Source organism: Microtus ochrogaster, chromosome 5 (genome assembly GCF_000317375.1).
Source record: "Microtus ochrogaster isolate Prairie Vole_2 chromosome 5, MicOch1.0, whole genome shotgun sequence".
Lineage (NCBI taxonomy): Eukaryota > Metazoa > Chordata > Mammalia > Rodentia > Cricetidae > Microtus > Microtus ochrogaster.
Window position 1 is genome coordinate 86,951,364 of NC_022012.1, and position 16,953 is coordinate 86,968,316.

Here is a 16,953-nt window from a genome sequence, read left to right on the forward strand (position 1 = left end):
AGATCCTCCTGCCTCTGCCTCCCGAGTGCTGGATTAAAGGCATGAGCCACCACTGCCCAGCCTGTGCCTACTACTACACCCAGCAGACATTAAAGTGTTAACTTTTATTACAAAAGTAACATGGGCACACATGCCCACGCATGCATACGCATAGCTATAGACACAAAACCATAGCTCTCACATCTAAGTAAACGGGAATTTCAAATGAGTGACCACGGCTAGGAACACAGGTTCAAGCTGTGCCACCATGATTAACAGTCTCACGAACCATTCATAATTTCAGAACAGAAGAAAATCAAGAACCAAGGCGCTTTCCAGATGCACTGGTGGGGTCACAACAGTGCAGAATTTTTTGTCACAGGCTTCAGGTGCCACTCGGTGACATCTTAGCTCCGGGTTGGTAGATGCCAATGGCTGCGAAGCTGATGCATTCCAAAAGGTTTTACCTGGGTCACAGGTGGCTAATACGTGGCTATAAAGGGAGCTAAAGACAGACTGAGAGAATTTGGATCTACAGCACCCCAAATCTCTACAATAACTAAGTTGGTGAGCAAGTCAGCGAGCCTTGCAGAATTTTTAACATAGGTGTGGCTTTTTTAGGGTAAACTTCAGTTCAGATAGCGGAAATAGAAAATAATGATATCCCTTGCTAGCGCTTGAGAGGTTTAGGCAAAGAGTATAGGGGTTCAAGGACAGCTTATGACACATAACACCCTTGTCTCAAAAATTAAAGACAACCATGGGCCAGCAAGGTGGGCCAGCAAGGTGGCCCGGTGGGTAAATGTCTTACTGTGGAAGCCTGGAAACTCGAGTTCTAGCCATGTAGAGGTGGAAGGGGAGGACCAATGCCACAGTTGCCCTCTGACCTCCATGTGTCCTTGACATAAACACCCACCCTACACAAAATAATTAATTTTGAAAAAAAAGAAGTTTGGTTCTTCCTAATACTAGAACCAATTATTTACAATTCAATAGATACCTTTAATTTACTGAATGTAGTACATTTGACATACATTTTAAGCTTATTAAGCATGAAAAGTTTTTCTCGAAATGGAATGTAAGATCTGTGTGTGATTTAGAATCTGCTGTCCACAAATGCTGTAGGATAGACACGCAGAGAACTCATCCTGGCCACGGCCATGTTCCCCTCCTCTGGAGCAGGACATGGCATGCTGGGTTCTCCTCGGCTTCATACACTCAACTGCTTTATCCTCGCGTGTTTTGGACACCTCTGATTAAACAGTAGTGTGGCGGCTATTCGTGCTTGTGGACTAGGCTATGTCTGGGATGAAGTGTGATTCGGAATGGAGGGCACACTTGTGATTTTGAGGCAAGTCAGCACCTTTAATCCAGACCTCACCACTAATAGAAGGCTCACCTTTAGCCTGGGCTACACCTTCTGCTGGAAGCCTATATAAGGACAGCGGAAGGAAGGGTGTGTTCTTAGCCTGCTGGCCCACGCCCTGTCAGCACATCCATTCCTTCTTCAGGATTTTAGCAGACCAGCTGAGACACCCAGACTCATGGGGCTGAGCAGCTACTGGATTCCTGGGCTTTCCATTCATAACTAGTCACTGTGGGGCTGCAGCCTGTAAGGCATTCCAGCAGATTCCCTTATAGCTATGTAGAGAGACATTCATTCCATAAGTGTGGAGACTCTAGAGAATCTCGACTAATACAAGTACAGTCAGGTGTGTGGACAGCAGTCTGGAGGCAGATGTGGGTGGATGTCCATGAGTTCAAGGCCAGCCTGGTCTACAGAGTGAGGTCCTGTCTCAAAAAGTGAAGCAAGGCAAACCATTAGAAACCAACATTGGCGATCGATACGCTGCATATAAACCTAGTGTCTGTGAGGCTGAGACAGGAGCCATGAGCTTCAGTTAGCCTGGGCCACACGGAGAAACTGATTCCAAAAACACCAGATCACAACAGCAGCAGCAAAGGAAAAGCAAACAAAGTGAAATCTTACCCATAATGCCAGTGTGTGAAATCTGCCCTGACTGGTGGGGTGCCAGCGGACTAGGCTAATCCTCTTCCCAGGTTCTAAGTCAGGACCGTAGGCCACAAGCTGGCAGCAACTATCAGGACATTGGAACACCCCAGAAGACTCTAGCCCAGGGCTCTGTCTGTCTCCAGGTAGGGACCAGCTGTTCCCAGGCTTGCCTGCACACGCCACCACCCCAGGAGCTAAGAACACCGGTAACCAGGCCGTGGCCCAGATCTATTAAATCACAGCCACAGTGTGGAAGAGTGTGGCTAGTTTTTGAGGCTCCCTAGGTGATTTCAGACAGAAGCCAAGCTTGCACATCTTTGATTTAACCTCCTCCAGTTGCCTCCTGAGAAAAAACACTGGGTACTCCCAGGATGGCTGCAAAGTTAAGTAAGATTCAGAAAGAAAACAGCCTTGGTGGGAGCAGGGCTCTGGCCCCATAGTTATGAAGTCAGCTGACATTTGCTGGTGTGCGTGTGCGCACGTGCCCAAGCATCAGTGAATGTGTGTGACTGTAATTGTGTGTCGTTTGTGCAAGGTGCTTGCCTGTGTGTGTGAAGGCCAGGTGGGCAGTCCCCCCCCCCATCCCATATTACTTTTCGGATCACATGATGTCAGGGACAATGTTATATATCTAGGGTGTGTGGCCCTTGCAGGACTTCTGTGAATAAGTATGGAATCCTGTTTGCTTTAAAAAGCACACTGGTTTTGTAAAACAGGAAGCATGAAAGGCATTTTCTCCACGAGGGGGCAGCACACACTATGACAGCATTTTGTCTCCCCACAGAATTCACAAGTCAGCTGAGACTCCTGGCTCTACAATTAAACATCCGCTGGTCCTTAATGTCATGTATCCAGAGACCCGGAGGCTGGAGACGGAGCTCAGTGGTAGAGCTGTAGCATGCCCATGGCCCAGCACTATCAAATAATGAAGTGAGCAGAAGCGGGGGCTCAGTGGTTGGGCACCAATGAGGACTTGAGTTCAATGCCCAGCACTCACGTCCCGTGGTTTACAATTGCCCCTAAATCCAGCTCCGGGGGCATCCTGCACCTCTGGCTTCTGGAAACAGCTGCATTGTGTGTATACCACCCTTCCCCAGACATATAGATAAAAATAAATCTGTAAAGGCATGGAGGCCAGATGTCAATTCTGGGTATCTTCCTCAATAACCTGTCACCTCGTTTTTATTTGGAAACACGTGTGGGTGTTTTGCCTACACGTCTGTATGTGCACCATATATATGCCTGGTGTCCATGGAGGCCAGAGAGAGCACTGGATCTCTCTGAAGTTACAGGCATTTCTGAGCCTCCATGTAGATGCTGGGGACTGAGCCTGGCTCTTCTATAAGAACAATAGGTGCTGAGCCATCTCTTCGGCCCCTCCTGCTTTTTTTTACAAGTAGGGTCTTTTGTGGATCCTGGAGTCAGTGACTGGCGAGGATCCCAGCAAGTCCTTGGGATCCTCCAGTCTCCGCCTCCCGGACTGGGATTACAGACACCTGATTCTAAGCCTGATTTTTCCCTCTAAGGATCTGAACTCAGGTCTCCTGTAGCAGACACTTTACTGACTGACCCATCTCCCCAGCACCTCTTCTCTGCTTTCTACTCAGACAGGGTCACAGGTGGCCCACGATGGCCTCAAATTCACCAGGTAATCGTAATCCTCCTGCCTCCACCTACTAGAATACTGGAATTACAGGCTTGAGTTCATAGGTAGAGCATGTGTGTAGCAATATAAGGCCCTGAGCCTCCAGCTCCAAAGCAGGAAAGAGAGGAAGAACCAAGCAGGGGCTGGAGGGGGGGCAAGTAGTACAGGCTAACCCCAGTACTGCTAGGGCCCTCGGCAGCCTCACCAATGGTGGTCTCACAGAACTTCCCCGCAGCCACCTCACTGGCAATGTTGGCCCCCATCAGCACGCTGATGTCAATGCCCATCTTCTCTCTGATGATGTCGGAGATGAGCTTCAGCCCTTCGGGGCCCTCATCTATGCCCTGGAAGGATGCAGAGAAGTCAGGAGGACTGTGAAGCAAAGAGGCGAGAGATGCTTATTTTGTAAGTAGTCTTAGCTGAGCATGGGGACTCATACCTGTAATCCAGCTGAGGCAGGAGGACTGCTGTGAGTTCAAGGCCAGCCTTGGCTGCATAGAAAGTTGGGAGTCAGCTTGGGATACAGAGCGAGACTCTGTCTCTATCAAACACACAGGAAGAAATAGGATGAAGCAACTAGCTTTGTGTAAGATGGTGTGGGAGGCAGATGAGCACCAGGGGAACCCGGAATGAGGACACGTGGGGTTGGCTCATTAAAGCGAGGATGTATAACCTGTCTCCTGACCAGAGCTGGGAACAGACACGGTTAATAGCCTGCTGACCTTTGACACCACACCAGATTCTCCCCCAGGCCCTAGTGTGAGTGTGTTTTTCTCAGTCAGTCTATAAAGCCCATCTTAATGGAAAATGTCACGTGTCTTTACACAGAGCTTTGGTGCAGTCATGTCTTGGGTTACTGTGTGTTATTGTGCACACAGGATTGAGTTAATTATCACCAGGAATTTTTTTTTTTTTTTACCAAATTGTGCTGTGCTTAAATATGCCTAAAATAAATGACTCTCAAAGTTTGACCCACCACCAGCTGAGTCTGAATCTCAACGTTAGAAGCAACACCAGCTGAGTCATGCTAAACCAGACTGTCTTCTTATCTCTGGAGAATCGACAGACTGCTGGCCACAGTGTTTGCAGAGACCCCTCCAGGGGAGTTAAGGTTCCTTTGAAGAATAGGAACTCTGACCTGGGAGCACACAGGCTCAGAGGCTCCTTCCAGGGCTCCTGGACAGAAGGGACTGGACCCATAGCATACACTACCCCCAAGGTAGACCCCACCAAACACCAAGGAAGACCCCAGTTTAGTCCCATCCATCACCAACAAGGGAATAGTGGGCAACCCCCATGACAAGGACAACCACACTGTCATCTGGCTCTGGCTGCACAAGGTATGGCGCCTATTATAAGCTGGTGCCACACTGGCAGGCCCAGTTGCTATGACATAAAGATTCTTTTCTCTAGGGTGGGGGAGATAGACCTGTGCTTGGTTCCAGCTCCAGGGGATCCGATGCCTCTGCCTGCGAAGGCACCTTCACTCATGTGTACACACCCATACTTAGACACACACATAATTAATAAAATGAATTTTGGCTAGCTCCTTCATTGGCTCCTTCCATAACAGGCAGAGTAGGGGGAACCTCTCCCCAGGTTCCTCCTCTTCTTCCACCCTTCTCCCATCTGACAGAACAGCCATCCTGTATACTGTCTATACCTCACTCAATTTTCTTTTACTAAATTAATTTTTATAGTGCATAAACATTTTGGCTGCCGTGTATGTCTACTGTGAGTGCAGTTCCCATGAAGGCCAGCAGAGGGCAGCAGGTACCGTGGAATTGGAGTTAAAGACAGGTGCCTCTAGGTGGGTGCTAACAATAAAACTTCAGCCCTCCACTGGAGCTGTGAGTGCTTTTAACCACTGAGCCACCTTCGCAGTCCACCTGCTGATTTTCTTGATCACTTTACATGTAACTGTCCTCTTTGAAAGGTGATCACTTTTTTGCAGGTGAGCACTGCAGTGTCCGTCCGTCTGTGCTGTTGTCCTTGGCGCTGTATAACTATGTCAGAAACTTACACACATAGGTGCGTATATGATGCTGGCTCATATCTGTTCCCTGATTCATGGTGTTTATCACTCACTTTTTGATGAAGTTTGTGGACTTGTTTTAAGAAGTCTATACGAAGAAAAATTTTACATATCTATCTATAGATATAGATATTGTGTGTGTGTTTGTGTGTGTTGTGTGTACACACACATATAAGAATGCCTGGGAGCCAGGCAGTGGTGGCGCATGCCTTTAATCCAGCACTTGGGAGGCAGAGGCAGGCCTCTGTGAATTTGAGGCCAGCCTGGTCTACAAGAGCTGGTTCCAGGGCAGCTAGGACAGTAACACACTGTAACTGTCTGGGGGAGGGGAAGAATGCCTAGGAAACCAAATTAAATGAATGGAAGGAGCTTTTTGGTTGAAGATGAAAAATCAATAAAATACAACGATCAATAAAAATAATATCTTTCCTGCCATAATACTGGGATCAAATTCAGGTCAAGATTCACAGCGGGCACATTTATCCACCAAGCCATCTCACCCAGCATGGATGGCTAACTCACCTTGACTGGACTAGTCATTGGTAATGCAAGATTAACTAAGAATAGTTACTCCTGAGAATGGTGGCGCCATCTCCTGGGCCAGGCTCCCAGACTGAATGAGAAAGGAAGAGGAGGCTGGGGCTATGGCTCAGTGCTCGCCTGGTACAGAGTCCTTGCCTGGCGCACAAGGTTCCAGCATCACAAAACAGATTAAATAAAACAAAAAACGCAGTCAGCCAGCGGGTGCCGGAAGAAATTCGGCATTTCTCCATTCTGGTCTGCTGAGATGTGAACTAGCAGCGACCTTTTGTGGCTCCCTCCACGCAGCTGCCCACAGTCACGCCTGCCTCGCCTCCCGGCCCATAATGGACCGCCTTGCTTCAGACAGTGGGCGCCAATAAACCTCTCCCTGCTGACGCTGCTTCCTGCCAGGTGTTTGTCATGACCGACGAGACAGGTGCCCGACAGACCTTCGCAAGCACAGGAAAGAGGGAGTGAACTCTGGAGGAGGCAGGGTCCAGGGACCTGACTCCTGCCTGCTCTTCATGTGTGGTTACCTTGATGAGCGTGATGCCCAGGGCCTTCTTGGGCACCTTGCCCGTGATCTCATCGCAGATCTTGTGGATGAACTGGTGGGGGATGACAAACACCAGCAGGTCCGCATCCTGCACAGCCTCGCTGAGATTCGGGACAGCGACCTGCGGCAAATCGGGAGAAGGGTAACTCTACAGAAGGCCAGTCAGTCTGTCCCCTCGCCCCTTCAGAATGCACACGGCCATGAGGCTCTGCCGCCTCCACCCCATTCTTCCTAGGAAAAGGACCCTGACATGTCCTTTTAATAAGTGTTGCTTAAACATTACATCTTATTTATTTATTGGTGTGTGTGTGTGTGTGTGTTGTAGAGAGAGCTCGCCCTTTGGGGGCGGGACGGCCTCGGGCAAATGTATATAAAGTGGGGTGCACAGACACTGATAACCCCTTCCTGTTTCCTGTTTCTGGGCATCGCGGGAACTTCGGTTGCGAGAGTGTGCTATTTATATTAAAGTGGTATCATCTTATACCAATTGGCCTGTATTAATTCGATCCGCCTTCATTGTGTGTGTGTGTGTGTACATGTTGTGGCATGCCTGTGGAGGCCAGAGGACAACTCAGGTCTCTCCTCTGTGGAAGTTCTGGGCATCAGACTTGAGTCACCAGGCTAGAGTGCAGATGCCCGCTCTATTGTTCTTATTATTGTTTTTTTTGAGACAGGGTCACCCTTTATTGTCCAGGCAGCCCTGGAGTCACCATGTATCCTGGGCCACCTCCTCCCTCAGCCTCTCTTTAATCCTGGATACCAAAGTGCTAAGGCAGAAGGATCAGGAGTCCAAGGTTATCTTTGGCCACGTAGCAAGTTTGAGGCTAGCCTGGGCTATATACGGTCAAAAGGTCACAAACCAAAACCCCACTTATGTGTACAGACATACGGATTTTAATCTTAACGAGAACAATGCTTTTTAAAAAACTTGCAGAGCTCAGCAGACAGATGAGAGACAGTGAAAAGCAACTCCCGAGGGTACTGTGATCAGTGGTTCCCATGTCACACTGGGGCAGCTGAAGCTGGCATGCCAAAGCCTTCACCTGGCTGAGCTCCAAACACGAGTTTCCAGTGGAGAGCAATGAAACCAGATCGACCATTGCTCTTCAGTGACAGGAAATAACAAGTGTCTTCTCTGTTTAGGTCTAATGAAATCACACTCTCAGACCAGCCAGCTTTTAGTGAGCCAGTGAAAATGCTTAAGTCAAAAATGGGCAGTCACTGTCACAGAAGGTTCCCGAGCAGGGCCCTCAGGTAGGGCAAGGTGTGCGGTGGGTCAGGTCCATGCAAGGTAGACTTGGACCCTGAAGTCATCGCGTCACTGACAGACATACATAGCAGTGCTGGGCTAGCAATGGGGCTCCGTTAGCAGAGAGCCTTCTCAGGACTCGTGAGACCTTGAGTTTGATCCCCAGTACCTCCTAAGCCAGGGGTGGTGGGCTGGGGAGGTGGAGGCAGGAAGATCAGGAGTCCTCAGCTATATACCAGATTCGAATACATGGGACCTAGTGTCAAGGGTGCCAGAGAAATGGTTCAGCAGTTTCTGCTGCTCTTGCAGAGGACCAGGGTTCGATTCTCAGCACCAAGATGGTGGCTCACAACCATCTATAACTCCAGTTCCAATGGGTTCAGCACCCTCTTCTGACCTCCATGGGCATCAGGCATGCATGTGGTACACAGACATACATGCAGGCAAAATACTCATACACATAAAATCTTTTCTTTAAAATATAAAATCTTTTTTAAAATGTTTAGTTCAAAGGAAAATTATAGCCAGGTGGTGGTGGCACACTCCTTTAGTCCCAGCTCTTGGGAGGCAGAGGAAGGCAAATCTCTGTAAGTTTGAAGTCAGCCTGGTCTACAGAGCAAGTTCCAGGACAGCCTAGGTTGTTAAACACAAAAACCCTTAGGGAAAAAAAAAAGAAAGAAAAAGAAAATTAGTTAAAAAAGAGCTGGAAATCCTGTGTTTGTACTTTCTTCTCAAGTCACAAGGAGGCAGTGCTTAAAAATGAGCCTGGGGTACAGAAGCCAGGAGAGAGCCTAGAGGAGAGAGAGGTGGTGTGGTAGAATTGTCTGTATTCTGTTAATCATGTTTTAAATAAACGCTGATTGGCCAGGCAGGAAGTATAGGTGGGGCAACCAGGCAGGAAGTAAAGGTGGGGCAATGAGAACAGGAGAATGCTGGGAAGGAGGAAGCCCACTCCTCTCAAGTCCTGGCCCATACACGGAAGAAGCAGGATGTGACCTGCCCCACTGAAAAAGGTACTGAGCCATGTGGCTAACATAGATAAGAACATGGGTTAATTATAAGTTACAAGAGTTCATAAGAAGCCTGAGCTAGTGGGCCAATCAGTTTATAACCTAATATAGACCTCTCTGTGTGATTTATTTGGGGCTTACTGGCTGTGGGAACTGGGCAGAACAGAAACTCCAACAAGAAGGCCCTCATGTTACAGAGAGGACCAAGAGATGAGAGAGGGCCTAGAGGGAAGATAGAGAGGGTCTAGAGGGAAGAGAGAGAGGGTCTAGAGGGGAGAGAGAGAGGGTCTAGAGGGAAGAGAGGGTCATGCATGTATTGTGACCTTAAGGTTTCAGTCCTGCGTACAGATGGCTTACAGGAGCACTTTCAAGAATAGGGTCACATAAATGTCCACTCCAGAGAGCAAATGTTCATTTGGATACAACTGCAGGGCATTAACTGAGTCCTGGGTGTGAGCCTTTGCCCCATATACACTCTGCCTGGGGAGGGAGGTGGTGAGTGAGGATGCCCAGGATGCCCGGCTGTCTTATTTGATGCACGGTGCTTCTTCCATTCCTCAGTGCACAGGCTCCTAATCACCCATCAGCTTCACATTCCCTACTATTCATCTACCTGCCCCCAAGGCACAGATTTATAATCTCAGCTACGCAGGGGAGTGAGGCAGGAGGATCGCAAGTTCAAGGCCTGCCTGGGCAACCTAGGGAGCTCACGTCTGAAAATAAAAAGGACAGCGCCATGGTAGTACCCTGGGTACCTAGAAAGTCAAAAGCGGAAAGCCAGAGTTATATGCACAGGACAGGTGGAGGGGGCAAGTTCCTTGGTGGCTGGCACAAGGAAAGGGGCATGACAGCGAGGTACCTGACCCACAGAGGGGAAGGAACCAGCCTGGACCGCAGAGACCCTCTCTCAGTCTCCCAACTCCCCTGCCCAGTGAGCAGGTGTGACGTCCTGGGTTTGATTCTCAGCACGGCGGTGTGACCTGAAGCTGCAGTGTTTGTACTTAGCAAGTGAAAGCAGGAAGACCACAAGCTCAGTGTCATAGGTGCACGAGGTCAGCCTGGGCTACATGCATGCATGTCTTAGGGTGGGGGGAGCCTAAAACTTCAAAAGCATGTTAATTAACTAATGAAACAGTCACTGGGAAGGGCTCTAATCCTACACAGTTGTTGTCCTTGTAAAGGGAGCAATGAGGCTGGGAGGGGTAGCTAGGTGGTTAAGTGAACTTGCTGCTCTTCCAAGAGGACCAGAGTTTGGTTCCTAGCACCGATATCAGGTCCTTCACAGCCTCAGTCACTCCAGCTCCAAGGGATCCAGTGCCCTCGTCTGAACCTGATGCACACACGGGCACAGAGCACACACGCATTTCCACAGAAGAAACACAGGACCTGTCTCAAAGAGCAAACCAACCAGAATCCAAGACAAGCAGAGCCAATCAAGTGACAGCGGAGACATGGGGGAAACGGAAGGTTGCTTTGCCTCTCCCAGGTCCTAGGGTGACTCAGAGGGTCACAACCTGGAGAGTGAACCAAATGTGTCCCCCACCCCCACCAGGTCTTACCACGTTTTCTGGCAGCTTGTGTCCAGGGAGATATTTCACATTTTCGTGGTCATTGTTGATGATGTCTGTCAGCTTCCTCCCGTTAACGGTTTCCTCGAAGACCCACATCTTGACCGTGGAGGCGAACTTCTGCAGGTTCTTTACATTATTTCCAATGATTTTTGCAACAGCTGATCCCCTGCAAGGAGACAGAAGAGGGGAAAAAATGTAAACTCACTGGAGAAGAGAAAAAAGCATTTGACTGAGATGCAGATGTCTGGCGTTTTGATCCTCAGACTTCATGAGTCAGCTCAAGGTGAGTGGTGTGTGTGCAGACTCAGATTTTCTCATACAACCCCACCCCCCCACCTGACTGCAACCCGTCCTGTTATAAGGGAAATGCCAGCATTTGGTACAAAGTTCAAAAATAAACCAGAAGCCTGAGGCATAGCTCAGTCAGTCAGTGTCTGACTAGCATGCACAAAGCCCTGGGTTTGATCCTCAGCTCTGCGTAAACCAGGCAGCTGGCACAAGCCTGTCATCTCAGCACTTAGAGGGTAGGGTTAGAAAGAGGAGAATTTCAGGGTCAGCCTTAGCTACACAGAGAGCTGAGGGCAGCCTGGGAGACAGGAGACTCTGTCTCAAAAAAAAAAAAAATCCTTGAATCTACTAAGAACCAGCATGTCTTGGTGCAGCATCACAGGTAGGACAGAAATTCTGGGGAAAACGTAGAAAGGTACAAGAGAGGGTTTGGCGCCTGTAAGGAGGCTTAGCTACAGCTCAGACCAATCAAGGAGATTAAAATGTAGCCACTGTGGAATTAACTGTATCCTATTAAACCGCAGCAGAGCCACCTCTGTGTGAGAAAGGAGACACCTCCAGGAAAGGAAACAGGCCACAGGGCGGGTCCCCATCCCTCCACACCCCACACCTCTGGATGGCCTCTGGCCCTCAAAGGAAACAGGCCATAGGGCAGGTCCCCATCGCTCCTCACCCCGCACCTCTGGATGGCCTCTGCCCCTCAAAGTCCCTTCCTCTGTTTTGATATCCAGTGAGTGATAGAATTCTGAAATCCCAAGGAGTTACCACAGTCCTCAGGTAGCCCCATGCTGTGGGACAATGGTTTTACCCTGTAAAGATTTTATTCTTGTACTTGTTTAATAGAACACTGATTGGTCAGTAGCCAGGCAGGAAATATAGGCAGGGTGACCAGGCAGGAAGTAGGGAAAAAGAACAGGAGAATTCTGGAAAGAGGGAAGTTTCAGTCTGCAGTCGTCACCCAGACACAGAGCAAGCAAGATATGACTGCCTCGCTGAAAAAGGTACCGAGCCATGTGGCTAACATAGACAAGAATAATGGGCTAATATAGGTTATAAGAGTTAGTAAGAAGCCTGAGCTAATGAGCCAATGGCATTAGTGTAGCCATTCAGTTCCTTGGGACTGAATGGCTGTGGGTGGCATGGCTAACACAGAGGGACCCAGTGGGACAGAAAACTCTGCTGGGCCTGGCTACTGTGCCCTTGTGTTAAGCTGTGATGGGCACCTGACTACTGTGCCCTGTGTTAAGCTGTGATGGGCACCTGACTACTGTGCCCTGTGTTAAGCTGTGATGGGCACCTGACCTCAGCTGAGCCGAGTGGCTTCCGTCTGTGGTGTCTGAAATGAGAAATGCTGCCTAGAGGACTTTCCTGGCGTGGGCTCCGGTGTAAGAAAATGATAAAGAAAGAAGATGCGATACTTAGTTCCTTCCTGTAACTCCAGCATTGAGGAGGCTGAGCCGGAAGGATGCCTGTCACTCGTAAACAGTGGGCTCCAGGCCAACCTGGGTGACAGACTGTGACCCCATCTCAAAAAATCAAGCAGGCAAAAGTGGTGAGGAACACTCTAAAATCCCACGGAATTCCGAATTTGATGATGGTGTGTTCACATGAGTGTGAGGGCGCGCCTGTGTGCGAGTGTGCAAGCAGCGTTGCTGGTGAGAGACAGAGACAAGGCGGTGCAGAATTACATGGACCTTGCCTTGGGGGAGGCACCAGATGGGCCTCACCTGGGAAGAAGCTGGGCCACTTCAGGGACGAAAGTCCCGGAGCCAAGACCAGTCCAGAGTGTTTACTCAGAAGCATGGACCCCACCTCCCCACCCAAGCAAGAACTACGTTCAGCCTCAGGCCTCAGAACACACACTCGTTCACAATTCTGCCTGCTGTGCCAATGAAATCTGTGATCCCAGCACTGGGGGTGGAGCTAGGGGGAAATCAGGTACTGAAGGTCATCCTCAGTCACCTAGGGAGTTGGAGGATAGCCTGGGCTACCTGAGTCTTCTTTGAAAAGCAAATATGAGACAGAGGCAGGAGGACGTCTGTGAATGTGAGGCCTGGGCCAGCCAGGGCTACATTTTTTTTTCTTTTCTTTTTTTTTTTTAGGTTTTTCAAGGCAGGATTTCTCTGTGTAGTTCTGCCTGTCCTGGAACTCTGTAGACCAGGCTGGCCTCAAACTCAGAGATTCACCTGCCTCTGCTGGGATCAAAGGTGTGTGCCACCACTGCCTGGCTGTGAGACCCTTTCTTAAAACAACAAAACTCAAATCAATGCTATACAAAAAAACCCAACCAACTGGATAAATATGTGGGAGATGGAGACATGGCTCAGTGGCTAAGCGCACTGGCTGCAGGGTCCAGCTCTTAGTTGTTGGGAGCAGTGAGACCCCAGATCCTGAATTTCTTGTAGCAACTTGTTTTCCCCTGATCTGAGTGCCTACAGCTGCTCTGAGCACGAGACCTTCAGGAGTTCCTGACGGCAGGAGAGTGGTTTCTGGTGGGTTTGGCTGGGGCGTGGCTATCTCTATATAATCTGCCCCTGAACACAATAAAGGGGGCATTCTTGGGCAATTCAAGGATGACCCGTGTCACTGTCAAAAAAAAAAAAAAAGCACTGGCTGCTTTTGCAGAGGACCCAGGGTCAAGTCCAGCACCCAGATGGTGACTGCTAATCATGTGTGACTTCAGTTCCAGGGAATCTGTGATACCCTCTTCTGATTTCAACTGTACCAGATACATACATGGTACAGACATGCTCTCAGGGGAAACACCCAGAGGTAGGATAACTATGAAAATCAGTCAGTGGAACGAACAGTGGGCTTCCGATAAGATCTCAGTCTTCATACCATAGGGGAGACACACTGTCCCCAGTTCACAGATGAAAGAATGGAGGCCAAGAGAGTACACATGTGAACCAAAAGGACCCCGTGAGCACCAAGAGGCAGGAGTGCAGGCCAGATCTGGTTCCCAGGAGTCCTTTCCTGTTGGAAGGAAGAGAGGGAGGGAGGAAGGGAGGACAGTAATTTAAGGACTGGACTGGTCAAGAGCCCTGGCTGCTCTTCCAGAAGACCAGGCTTCAATCTCCAGTACTCATGTGGAGCTCACGACTGTGTCTCCAACTCCAGAGATCTGGCCTCCTTGAATAGCGTATATATATATATATTGTACACAGACATACATGCAGGCACAACACCATACACATAAAGTTACAAAATTTTAATGTAACTTAAAATCTTGTAAATAAATATATAAAGGGAGTTCTGTCACATGCTGAATTTACTAGTGGGCTGTGGGGACATAACTAAGGTCCTCAAGCTTGTGCAGTAAGCACTTATACCAACTGAGCCACGTCCTAGCCCCTGCTCTCTCCTTTCACCCAGAAGGAAAGGGGTCCAGGGAGAATGAGCGTGTAGCCATAATGTCCACCACCTGAGCTCCTATCCCTCCCATGCCTGCTCTGAGCTGTGCGGTTTACCAGGCAATCAAGGACGTTGGTGAATTTTCTATTAAACAACATCTAGTCTCCAGTCCTAAGAGCAATGCATGAAAGAGGCCAGAGCGCTAGGAATAATCCCATCCCGCCACCCAGGCAGAACCACAGTCGACACCGCGTGCGATTCTCTGCGGTTAAAGGGCTTTTGAAATACAGCCCAGTGCCAGAGATACAAACGTGAACGGCGAAAGATTTTAAGAATAGATTCGACTTGGTGCAATGTTTCTTTGATCTCTGGGTAGAGAAGCTTTCCAAGTTTAAACCCAAAAGAGGAAACCACAGAGACAGGGAGGAAAAAAAAAATCAATGTGAACATTTCACTTAAAGGAAAGGAGGACGATAACAGGGCTTCTGGCAGAGGACGGTGCTCACCATGGGATGGCCCCTTAAACAAAAGGCGGCACGTGGCTGGGGAGGAAGTGCGATGCCCTGGATTCCATCCCCAGCACCGCACAAACTGGTTTTCTAGGCAGCAAGTTCCTTTACCTGCTAAGCCTCTTGTTGGCCTCCCACTCCACCCCCATTTCCCAGCTGCAACAGAGTATCATGTGGTCCAGGCTGGTCTCTAATTCCATTTGTAGCTGAGGGCCGAGCACCTCCTGGGAGCTAGGATCACAGGTTAGTGTCCACGACCTCCTGCACACCAGACAAGCCCTCTGCCAACCGAGTGTCACAGGGTTTGTGCCCAAGGTTTTCTGCCTTCATCTTCTATTTACAGACTCTCAGCAGACAGCACATCCTAGTAAGAGAACAAGGAAGCCAGCTCCCATAGCTGCACCATCAATTGCTGGAGAGATGGCTCTTGGATAAGAACTTGCCACAGAAGTGTGAAGACTGCAGTTCAGATCTCCAGACCCCACAAAGCCAGGAAGGAGAGGGGACCACTTGATATACCAGTTCACGAGAGGCAGAAACCGGGGACCCCAGGGCAAGATGTGTAGCTAGATAAACCAGAATGTGTGAGCTCGAGGCTTAGGCATGGAGATCCCCAGATGAGAAACTATGTCTGACACCAGCTTCAGGCTTCCACATGCACACACATGAGAACACAAATATACACACAAAGAAAAGGAGGAGGAGAAGCCAGGCTGTGGTGGCACAGGCCTTTAATCCCAACACTCAGGAGGTAGAGGTAGGCTGATCTCTGAGTTCGAGGCTAGCCTGGTCTGCAGGGCTAGTTCCAGGACAGCTAGGGCTGCACCGAGAAACACTGTCTTGAAAAACAAACAAACAAAAAAAAGAGAGAGAGAGAGACCCCATGACTTAAGAGGTTTCCTTTAATCTTAGATGAAGGTGGCTAGGTCTGTAGGACATAGCGCAGGACATTGCTGTACAGCCAGCCAGTGTTCCGGCTGCTAGGCAGAGTTCTTGAAGACGCACATTCTTTCGTTTTGTTGCCTGTAGCCCATACAAACCGCTTCCTTCTTCTAGTACTGGGAAAAAACAGGTAGAAGCAGCCAGATGGTAAGAAGCAGAAGCTGCTCTACTGCCTGGGACAGCGTTTCTCAAGCTTGGGAGGAGGCTGGTATGTAAGCAGGGGAAATGGGGGCCCAGTTCCTTACCCCACTGACATTACATACAACACAAGCAACACTTGTTCCCACTTGTTTGCTGAGCTCCCGGGGGTGGTGCTAATTGATGCTGGTTAGTTATAAACCAAGGGTATTGGAGACAGGTAGGCTGGTGGAATGCAGGTCTAGCATGAGCCCAGGAAGGCCTGGGTCCCTGAAGGGACACAGCGTAGCATGGCTGTAATTCCAGCACTAGGAGAAGAGGCTGGAAGAACAGAGCCAGTCTGCACTATGATAAGCCGCCTGCTGAAACACAAAAATGAACAACAAAATCCAACGCTTAAAAAGCAAGCAAACCAGCCAGGTGGTGGTGGCGCACGCCTTTGATCCCAGCACTCAGGAGGCAGAGGCAGGCGGATCTCTGTGAGTTCGAGACCAGCCTGGTCTACAGGAGCTAGTTCCAGTGCAGGCACCAAAGCTACAGAGGAACCCTGTCTCGAAAAACAAAAACAAAACAAAAGCAAGCAAACCAGTCTGGAGCAACAATGGCTCAGTCTGTTAGAGTGTTTACTATGGAAACACAAGGACCTGAGTTTGAATCCCTGAACTCACACAAAAGAGCTGGGTATGGTGGTGCATGTTTGTAATCCCAGCTGGGGAGGTGGAGGTAGGTGGATTCCTGGGATTTTGCTGGCCAGCCAGCCTGGGTCTGCTTGGTGAGCTCCAGGCTAATGGCAAAGCAGCAAACACAACATGAAGGGAAACGGGAGCCATCGAGATGGTTCTGTGGGTGAAGGCACTTGCTGTCGAGGCTGAGTTGGATCCCCAGAATCCACAAGGTGGAAGTCGTCTCTTGATGGACGTCATTCATATGCTGTGGTGAACACACACATGCCCACACACTAAATATGTAAAGGTAGAAACATTTTTTACATTAACTCTATGGTCACATAAATAGGGCCTGCATAATGACAATACCAGCTGAGATCCTAAAATGGACGGGGACCTCTCACAAGGTCTCACCTGGGCAATTAATGGCCGCTAAGGGAGGGAGGACCAGTCCTCTACCGCTAAGGGAGGGAGGA

General features: G+C 49.3%; 1 protein-coding gene across 1 annotated transcript in view; it reads right to left on the minus strand.

The window, feature by feature from the left end:
- Gpd1l (glycerol-3-phosphate dehydrogenase 1 like) overlaps positions 1-16,953 on the minus strand; it is a 36,762-nt gene that overhangs the window by 12,385 nt on the left and 7,424 nt on the right. The window contains exons 2-4 of the mRNA XM_013346621.2: positions 10,570-10,747; positions 6,732-6,872; positions 3,820-3,982 (exon numbers count right to left, since the gene is read on the minus strand). Coding sequence (XP_013202075.1) covers positions 3,820-3,982; positions 6,732-6,872; positions 10,570-10,747 — 482 coding nt within the window. The remainder of the gene's footprint in view (positions 1-3,819; positions 3,983-6,731; positions 6,873-10,569; positions 10,748-16,953) is intronic.